This window comes from Rhizophagus irregularis, chromosome 31 (genome assembly GCF_026210795.1).
Source record: "Rhizophagus irregularis chromosome 31, complete sequence".
Taxonomy (NCBI): Eukaryota; Fungi; Glomeromycota; class Glomeromycetes; order Glomerales; family Glomeraceae; genus Rhizophagus; species Rhizophagus irregularis.
Window position 1 is genome coordinate 2,943,152 of NC_089459.1, and position 10,707 is coordinate 2,953,858.

At 27.6% G+C, this 10,707-nt stretch overlaps 3 protein-coding genes across 3 annotated transcripts; 1 reads left to right on the forward strand and 2 right to left on the reverse strand.

Annotated features, from left to right (window-relative positions):
• Positions 1 to 520: 520 nt before the first annotated feature.
• Positions 521 to 2,627, reverse strand: OCT59_022773 (uncharacterized protein; the record flags this gene model as incomplete). Its single annotated transcript, XM_025309644.2, has 10 exons — positions 521 to 868; positions 936 to 1,097; positions 1,168 to 1,336; positions 1,406 to 1,597; positions 1,669 to 1,757; positions 1,829 to 1,949; positions 2,020 to 2,074; positions 2,152 to 2,265; positions 2,353 to 2,494; positions 2,565 to 2,627. The coding sequence occupies 10 exons, from the start codon at positions 2,625 to 2,627 to the stop codon at positions 521 to 523; spliced, it is 1,455 nt and encodes a 484-aa protein (XP_025166350.2).
• Positions 2,628 to 2,717: 90 nt separating this feature from the next.
• OCT59_022774 (uncharacterized protein) lies at positions 2,718 to 5,205 on the reverse strand. The gene is made up of 7 exons (XM_025334144.2): positions 4,865 to 5,205; positions 4,558 to 4,774; positions 4,162 to 4,480; positions 3,441 to 4,067; positions 3,240 to 3,353; positions 3,072 to 3,176; positions 2,718 to 2,981 (listed from the first exon to the last, which is right to left on the reverse strand). Exons 1-7 carry the CDS (start codon positions 5,141 to 5,143, stop codon positions 2,825 to 2,827), a joined length of 1,818 nt encoding a protein of 605 aa, XP_025166349.2. The 5' UTR covers positions 5,144 to 5,205; the 3' UTR covers positions 2,718 to 2,824.
• Positions 5,206 to 6,677: 1,472 nt separating this feature from the next.
• OCT59_022775 (uncharacterized protein) lies at positions 6,678 to 9,422 on the forward strand. Its single transcript, XM_066144972.1, has 4 exons — positions 6,678 to 8,250; positions 8,371 to 8,548; positions 8,620 to 8,729; positions 8,802 to 9,422. The coding sequence occupies exons 1-4, from the start codon at positions 7,314 to 7,316 to the stop codon at positions 8,999 to 9,001; spliced, it is 1,425 nt and encodes a 474-aa protein (XP_066006384.1). The 5' UTR covers positions 6,678 to 7,313; the 3' UTR covers positions 9,002 to 9,422.
• The last annotated feature ends 1,285 nt before the right edge of the window (positions 9,423 to 10,707 follow it).

Below are 10,707 nucleotides of genomic sequence, written 5' to 3' on the forward strand. Positions count from 1 at the left end.
CGTCTTAATGAGAAGAATCTGATAGAAATAAAATTGTCCTACAAATATTATGTGATAGGATAACTTATAAAATCTAAAAATTTATAAATTAATATAACTTTTTATCTATCAATTTTAGAGTTATGATTTTATTACCATTAAATGCGCCTTAGTAAGGGGAATCTAACAAATATAATTTCATCTTTCTATGATCACTAGATCTTAAGATATTTTAAAAATTCAAAATTTTTAAAATTAATTTTAACCCCTACAGTTTAAGGGATAACTAATAAAGTGAAATATTTTATATTATCAGTTATAGTTTTGTGTAATCTATGTACTGGTTTACTCTGTAAAATAAAAATAAAAATTAAATAAGTATTTTATATATAAAAAAATACGTTGATTTTAAAAAAATGATTATTTGACGCATTTCTAGATCTACAGCATTTGGTTGAGAAATATAATTTTTTGTATTTATTTATTAATGGAACTAATTTAACAATAATAAAATTAATAAAATTAAAAGTATCATGTAAGTTTAATCGAAAATTCCACCATCTTTACCTCCTAATTTAACTAAACTCTTGATTTTTCTTTTCTCTTTAGTTTTAGTGTAATTTCTTTTATTTTGAGAATTTTTTTTATTATTGGATTTTTTTAATGATTTAGCTACACGTTCTTTTATTTCCAATTCTGTTAAACGTGTTGTAGAAGCACTGGCAGTAATAGATATTATTGAAGAACTAGATTTTTTTAGTGTATCTCTATGTGCTTTATAATTCCTATTATTGCTAATTGAAAGTTCTGGCTCTAAATTAATATCACTAAGATTTTCTTCCGAAGTGTAATTAGAAGTTATATCATCATCAGGATTTGAGTCTAAATCCTATAAATCAAGAAAATAAATTGTAATTAATAATTGAAATATAAAGAATATTAATCTCACATAATACCTCTGAATCACTGCTGCTTTCCCCTTCGCTTATAGTTTCAGAAAGCTCACTTTCATGTACATTTTCATGGTGTTCCTTTAATTTATGATAAGATAATTTCATATCTTCATCTGTCACCTCCGTAACATTGTCATCTTGGTTCTCACTTAATTGTGCTTGATACTATAATAAAAATTTTTGGTTAAGAAAAAAATGATCTCGTATTGGATCAAAAATTCTGTTTCTTATTTACCGCTTCTAATTCTTGTTGATGTTGTTTAGTAAATCCACTAGCAGAAACTTGAACATCTAAATCAAATTCATAGTTTACATCTAATTGAAATTTTGGATATAACATACTCTCGTAATTATATCTCTTGCGAAAATAAGTACGGATACATTCAACATCTCGATTAAAATACCTACAATAGTCGATAATTTTAATACTTATTTATTTTATAATTTAGCGAAACTTAATAACAAAACTTTACCATTCGGCGTTAGTATGTGATATAGAAACCATTTGAGGAAAATCAATTAATATAGGATCTCCATTATCTTTCACAAGAATGTTAAACTCATTAAAATCTCCATGTATGAGACCATGTTTTGCTAGTCTTACTATTAAATTCATTAAATCAGAATAAAGTTTGCCTGGGTCTTTTACTTCTGTTATTTGACGACTAATAATAATAAAAAGTTATTAACGGGAAAGTTTTGTTTTTTAGGAAAAGAACATAAGATGGTAATTTACAGTGGATATGCATCTATTAATTCCATCACAACACAATGTCTAACTTGGTCAATTGGTTGCGGTACAGGAAATCCATTATTATATAAAACCTATTATATATTTTTATAGAAAGACAAATTAAAATAAAGTACACAAAAGTAGTTTCACGAAAGAAACTTACTTTCATAAATGCATATTCTTTCATTGCAGCTAATCGTGACATATAAATCCACGATGCTGATTTACGTTTTTGAAGATAATCACGTTTTGCTTTTATAGCACGAAAAGAAACGCGTCCAAGTCTAATATATTTAAACATAAACATAATTATTAAGGAAATAATGACTAAACTTGTAATTGAATTATTATTACCTATGTATTTTCAATGCAAGTTGATTTTCGCTTTCATCAGCAACAATATATATATCTAAATGAGAGATAATAAGAGACCAGTAAAGAAACATTCAAAATCATGTAATATGAATATTAAGAATTTAACTGTACCAGATTCTTTTCCAACACCAATTTGATTGCCTACAGAATTTACACTTCCACGTTTTACAAAAGTTTTTAAAGCGAGATAATCATATCCACCATAAGTCAATCTATATCCTTCATCTTTTAAAAAAAAAATGTTACATAATATTAAATTAAATTTCTAATAGGAAAAAAAATATTTTTTTAAGTATTGATCATAATTTATACATTTTGCATTTTTGATTTTGGATACCAAATTCTTCTTTGCCAATTCTCCAATAATTTTATGACTACCACCATGACGAAGACCGGCAATTTGAGCAATTAAAGATAATGGGACTATTTCATGATTTTTTGAACCCATTTCAACCTAAATTCAATGATCCAGATTTAAAATAGATGTTAAATTCTGGAAATGATCCTACAGAAAATATCATTACCGCTGTCAGAACACGGAATTCATCCGGAGTCATATATCGAAGTGTTTTGGCATCCAGTTTCATTATCGGAATCGGAATCTATATTAATTTAAGATTATAATCTCAGAAAACAGATTCTTATGCAAATCGCAAATCACATGATTTATTATTTTTAACCAATTAGTTTATTTCATATGTGCATTCTTGAAATCAAAAAAAAAAATTGCAATTTCAATTTACGGTTCGTTTATAATTAGTGTAAATTAATTTGTTTCAGGACATTATTTGCTTTTCTTGGTTCCTTTCCTAGAAAATTGTTTTTGAGGATAAACAATATTTCCAGAGCGAGCATATGGACAAATTTCATTAGATAATTCACGCGGCAAATATTGTTCTACTAAAGATTCAAAAGTAGACTTTTCGGTGATTAATCCTTGTCTAATTTAATATTAATAAAATTTTAGTTGTATACATTAATTTATTAATTTTTTTTCTTTTAGAAAGATAATTATTTTTTAACATAACTACCTCTTCATTAATAAAAGTACATCTTTTTCTTGAATAACTTCTCTTTTCGCATGTGACGCATACGTATTTAAATCATTTGAAATTTGTTCAAGATATTCTTGTGTACTAAATAATATATATTATTATTAATAATTGGATACGGACAATAGAACTTCATATTATATTTACCCGTCAAACGCCATTTGCATAGCTTCTTTTGACACTTTGATAGATGAAAATTTGCTAAACAAACTCTTAATTAACGAATTTGGAAGACGTGTAATTCCTGTAAATTTATTTGTTCTAAATATGTTTGATCAAAGAAAAAATCTACGTATTAACAACTTAATAATAAAAAGGAAAGATGCTTTATCAAAAAACAATACAAACCTCATTCTTTCGTTTCTCTTATTATTATTATTTAATCTTTGTTCCAAATTAACATGATCATTATCGAATTCAAAAATTTCTTCAACTTTTTCAGACTCATTCTGTATTACTATCATATCATTTTCGGGTGACTTATCATCTAACGTTACTTCAACTGTTGATTCGTTTTCAAGATCATTTGTATCATTATTAATTATAGGAACATGAATATCATATCCTGAATTGTCTTCTGGTTGGATACTGTGTTCATTCTCAGTTTCATTAACAAGAGGATCTAAAGATACTATATTCTCAATGTCATACTTTTTTGGGTTAAAAAGTAGTTGAACTCTCTCATTACTCTGATTCTCTAAAGAATCGTGTGATAAATAATTTTCCAAACCATTTTCAGCTTGATTATCCAACGAACTCCTAAGTAACTCGTTGAGCAATCTGTTTCTTCGTTCAGAATTTTCGTTTATTTCGAAATTATTTTCAAAAGTGAAATTATTTAAATCATTTAAATTCCTTCCCAACCAAAAGTTATCAAGTTCATTTCCCTCCTGAAGTCTCGACGAGCCGGCTATAGGGGAGTTAAACGCATCAACAGCTTCATTATTATCAATATTGCTAACAAATTCTTGATCTCTGAATTTGATTAATATATTGATCCAAAAATGTAACAAAAATTGTTTTAATGAATTAGGAATAGAAGTATAGACTATGAAATATAAATATTTACTTTGGCGGTTGAATTTCAACTTGATTATTAAATTCAATTCCTATATCCTTTCGATCAGTGATTACTTCTCCAGTAAATTCCATCGTTTCGGTTATTTGATCCAAACAATTTGAAATTTCATCTTCACTATAATCTATCTTGTCATGAAGTTGCGTTTCTATATCCATTAGTTCATCATCTTTGGTAGATTGTTGTATTTGGATATTATTTTGTACATGTTGCTCCATATTCTCCAACAATTCTTTCTTTGATTCAATTTCATCAGAATCAAAATTTGAAACTTCTATTCTAATAGGAACATCTTGTATAAACCCAGGTGCTATATAGATAAAGTTAAATTATTTAAAAAGATAATACTTCACTAAACTTTATTTAATTTTATGATTCAAAATTAACCTCGAGTTAGTTGTCTTAATAAATCTTGCGGGGATTGCTTTTTCATCGATACTGAATCTTTACATTTATTATTCGGTTTATTGGTTGAACGTCTTGTGGAATTTGGTGTAGGACGTACTGAACCAGGAGTTCTCTGTATACCCACTCTAACAGAATTTCGTCTCGGAGTTTGACGTTCTGGCGAGGGTTTAGGTAGAACCTTAGATAATTGACGAAGCTGTTATAATAATAAAATATGTTGTTTAACTTAAACCGCGTAAAAAAGTACGTACAAAATAAATCATAATTCTGACATATACAACCTTACCATTCGGGATGGAGTTTCCTTAAGTGTAGCGTTTAAGGTCGCGTTTCTTGCTCTAGTAATACGACCCTCATAAGTAGGTGAGCCTATTTTAGAATCATTACTGTCCAATTTCTCATTGTTAAGCGCGCGAGCGATATTTGTTTGTGTAGCTACTACCACTCTTCGCTTTTTAGCAGCACTTCCGGGGCCTTTACGTGTCGCTTGTACGGAACGTTTAATAGCAGTACCCAGCGAAGCTTTGGTTTTGCGTTTAGACGATGGGGTCTTGGAAGTATCCATATCAAAAACACACTTTCTCTTTTACAACAAATATTATTAGATTAGCACGCATTACGAAGTTTTCACCTTATGTGATGAATATATCACGTGGCTAAAAGCCTAAAATCTTTAAACGTGTAACATTAATTAAAAACAAACTTAATAACTTAAAATCGCGTACACAATAGCTCTAGTTGGATCAAAATTTCTGTTCGAAAAAATAAAATCAAAAATACGTATTATTGATTAAGCAAAATTTAAAGGTTCAATAAGATCTTATTTCTATACATTCTAAACAATTTCTAAACCAAAGATATGAGCAGAAATTATGAATTTTACTACTAGCATTATAAGGATGAGCACGATGCGTACACTAATCAAACGAACGATCGAATAAGTTGAATTACCATTGAAAAATGTTCTTCTTGACATTGCAAATAATTACCCAATTTTACGTTCATTTTAAATATATTTTATTATACACATTACATTTATCGGTCAGCCAGTAAAACGTGCCAATAATATTATGCCGAACTTGAAATCACTTATTAGACAGATATGGAACAAAGATTTATTTGGATTATTTAATATCAAATCTTACTACTCGCGTATCGTGTTCATTGTCACACACAAGCATTTGGTTAAACTTTGATGTTAGAGACAATCCGATCATCAATCTGCCCATATGTGTGTAACACGTTCATCAAAATAAGATGGGAATGTGTGGCAGGTTGGTTATATGATACATACAATTAAAATACTGATATTTTCTTGCATAAATAATTTATATTACATTTATTGATAAAAATTCTACCGGTCCGGTGTATACATAATACCGAAAATACCGATGGGATAAATACATATTACAAATCAATTAAATTTTTTCAGTATTGGTTATGAATCTAAAATTCATATAAAAAACAAATCTTAATTCGGGTCAGCTTTATAACTTTGGCTTTGGACCGGTCCGAACCGAACCGTTTACTTTTTTAAACAAAATTTTATGTTCTAGACTATTGAGCAGAAATTATACGGAGATTTTATTATTTCCTAATTTATTTATAGTTTTTTTCCCAATTATAGTAATTATAGTTTGTCCAAATAGAGTTTAATATTAATAAGCAACACATGCAATATTACAGAATTTTTTTTTTTATTGTAATAATAATCGCAATATTTGCATCATCATTTGATAAATAAATAAGTTCTTTAATACAAACCAAAGAGCTGCGTTTGATCATAATGCATAACAAACAAACGATCATGGAATAAAAAAAAATTATATATATAAATCAAGTTTTTTATGAATCGGATATAATTAATTCTTTTGTTAGGATTCCGGATCAAAAACCGGCTATCAAATTCCACTAATAATCAGCTTTCGGGACAACTCCATAATTTTTTCCGCGAGAAGAATGTAAGCTACTCCGCATAGAAGTCTTTAATTTTAATTAATAATGTCCATCACACTAATACCATTTCATCCTTGTTTAACTAACTGCAACATTTAATATAAATACCTTATAAAAAGTTTCAAGTATGTTTCAGTTTATACAAAATATAATAATTTACATTATTTTTTACTTTTATTACAAAAGAAATAAATTCGGTTCATCTGAAGATTCTTCTTTTCAACTTTCTAATTCCTCTTCACTCATAATTCGTCATATTTTTTGACTGTGGCGGCTGGCGAGTGGCCTGACGGGCGAGGATTTAATACGTACAAGCCACAAAGGGGGCAGGGTACTGTATATCAGTGAATATAAATTATAAAGTAGTATAATACGTACGGTGTACGTCATACAAAATATACTGGTATCATAACATATAAAAAAGTCCTTTTTTACTGTACTTTTCTAATAAATTTGTATAACAACCAAAAATAATTATTTATATCTGAGTGGAATACTCCCCAAACAACTTTTTTTGCTTTCCGTTCTTTATCTTTATTTTTTTTTTTTAAAAAAAAATACAAGTTTATATATCAAATTCCTTTCCTTGTAGAAGGGCTATTTTATAGCCTTTCTACTCATTTCACTAGCAAACAAACCATAGTAAATTCATTCTTTTACGAAAAAATTTATTTTTTTTAATTTTTTTTGTATATATTTTACATAAACGTAAACATTATATAATATATACACTATATATAATACACATAACATTTTTTACCCCATTATTTTTACTATTAATGTTAAAATTCGAAATATTAACCTCACTAATACTGGTATTATATCTTTCACCTCTGGTATGTGGAGCTCCCGTAAGAAATAATTCATACTGGGTATTTTGGTATTATAGTAATAACGGAGATAGAAACTGCGGAAATTATTGTTATTTAGTATTTTCATTAGTAGGAGCAATATTATTATGTATTTGCGGATGTGGATGTTTGAGATGTTATTTTATTAAAAAACATTATAAAGCTGAAAGATTAGAAAGCAATATAAATACTCAACAAATACTTGATCAATGGGAACATGATTTACAAATGTCTGAGCAGCAACAACTTCAAAATCAACAACAATTACAATATCCTCCACTTACACACACTCACGATAATCGTTATATTCCATTAAATATTCCAGACGATAATATACCACCTCCTTCTTATAATAATAATAATACCTATAATCCCGAGTTACATAAGCATGCTTTAAGGCAAGAATCAAATTGGTCCGCGTATAAAGCTGGAAAACAATTCACAAGAGATAATCCACCAAAGGAAATATTACCACCACAAGAACATTTAAATTATATTAGAGAATTAGGTGGAGTTGAATCATGGAAATTTATACCTGAATCAAGTATATTACAATTAAATATTGCCAGTGTTACAGATGATCATATAATATCTTTTCATGCCAAATTAGATGCTATGATGCAAACGAATTATCCTTTACTTGATATGGAATATTCTAAATTACCATCTAATAATATACCTTCAAATGATAATAATAGTCAAAAGAGTAATAATTTGTCCGTGGATATTAACTCTTATAATGATAATCAAAAAGGAAATAAAAACTTATCCTTGAATACAACTCCTTATAGTGATAATCAAAAAAGTAATAATAATTTATCCGTGGTTACAACCGGTTTGAATATGAATCATAATAATGAATCAAGTAATAATATTAGTCCTATGACTGTAGATTCAAAATTACCTTTAATTTCTCCTAACTCAGCACTCTCTCTTAACTCATCGTCTCCAACAACTTCCAATATAAATATAAATACAATAATAGATGTTGCTTCTGCCTCTTCTCAACCTCTACCTCCTTCATATACTCAACAATCATTCGCTTTACAACCACCGACTGACAGTTGGTTTTTTTATTATGAAGTAACCATATTGTCAAATCCAAATTATGATAAAACGACAATTGCTATTGGTCTTGCCACAAAACCATATCCAGCTTTCAGGTATATATTTAACAGATTTTTCAAATATTTTATTCAATTTCTAACCTTGTTTTTTTTTTTTGCACTTTTAGATTAACCGGATGTAATTTAAATTCAGTCGGGTATCATTCAGATGAGGGCAAGAAGTTTCATAATGACGGTTTAACTGGTACCAAATATGCAGAAAAATGGGGTGAAATAGGTGATGTTATAGGGTGCGGTTATTACCCGAATACTGGCCAAGTTTTCTTTACTAAAAATGGTAAAAATTTAGGGATTGCTTATACCGGTTTATTACATGTTTGGTTTCCTACAATTGGTTCTGATGGTGTTTGTAGTTTAAAAGTAAATTTTGGACAAGATGAATTTAAATACAGACGAGCCAACGGTATGAGCGTTGCTGGTATAATACCTCAAAATATTGTTAATCAAGGCATTGAAGAAGAAAGTATTGAAGAGGGAGAAATTCAATGAGATAAATACGAAAATTGTTATGACCCTTGAATAATTACGTTCGTATTTACCAATACGACTCCCGAAACCGCGTCGTGTTGAGGGGAACTGTAATATGTCCTGTTGAACGAATTTTTCCATTAAAAAAAAAAACCCTAAAGAACCTGGCAAAAATAATACACATTTTTTATTTTGTATGCTCCCAGCTATCATAATTTGTATTTTATTTAATTAAAACAACGAAAAAAGGTAATATTTTTAGCACCATTACATTCATTACTATCATTAATTTTAAATAATAATATTTTAATTTCAGGCAACATTCACTCACTTTATTTTAAACTCATTTTTATTAATTATGTAAATACTATGTATTTTTAGTCTATTATTTTTATTTAAATATTTAAATATATAAATTATAATATTGATTATTTATTATTTTTATTATTTTTTTTCTTTTTTTTTTTTTAAAAAAAAAAAGACTAAATTGTATTATAATAATGCAACGACGATGTAATCAGTCTAAAATTGTACGTAATACAATTATACGTGAAACAGCAAATATGCATGTCAATAAACACTATAAAACGGAGACGCGGAATTCTCTGTTTCTATTCACCATAAAAAGCAGATCTGAAACTAATAATTAATAAATTTTTTGTTGTAATTAACAATTATGTCTTTGTGTAATGGTCCTTTGAATTTTAACGCAGTTCAATACCTGGTATACAATTTAAGTTTATCTTTATTGTTTTCCTTATCTTTTAAATCCAAAATATAAACAATTAAATATGAAACAAAATTGTTAAAATAAGAACGTAAAATAGTGAATCATTTTAATCTTTCATTTTTCTATTCATAAACTAATTTAAAATTTTGTTTAACTCACATGATTTAAAGATAGAAAATTAAACACATAAACAAATAATTATTAACTATATTTATATTTCATTGTAAATATTATAAAATCGGGATTATCTTATTCAATTCCGGGAATTGATAAAAAAACATACATCTATTCATTTTATTGTGTGACGTATAATATGAGTTACTATTAAAGTTACTAATTGCGTAATACCTGTATTACTTAATTTAAATTATTTTGATTCCAAATATGGAATTTGGTACCGGCAATTATTATTCTAATTGTAAATATTTAGTTCTATTACATATTGAGAATGATTATCATGTGGGCTGAAATCAATTTGTAATACAAAAAAACGTTGATTGTATTTTTAACAATTTGGATTTTAGTTAAACGCAAAATTCTGAAAAGACACTTAAAAAAGACAATTTATGGTCTTTTTTTTTTGGACCTGCATAGTCTGATACCCTTTTTTTTTAATTACATTTATAGAATGTGGCTAGTTCGATCAACCATAATTATTCTATATACCGTGTTCTTCACAAATTATGCGCGTGCTTTGCTTCTTTTAATTGTAATTTTCCAGATAAACGCGTCAATATGAGCCCCTAAATATGAGTGCTGATCCGCGAGAAATCGGCACAATCATTATATATAAATTTGGTATACTGAAATCTGTAGGGCCATATAGATAAGTAATAAATATTAAAATATATTATAAAATAAATTCATACTATGAATACATATGCCAATTAGGTATATTTTGTATATTTTGGCAAAGTGTTAAGAATTTTTTTAGAAGATAAAAGTCACTTTCCTAAAAGCTCAAAAAATCAATTCTTCAAAATTTATGATTTTTTAT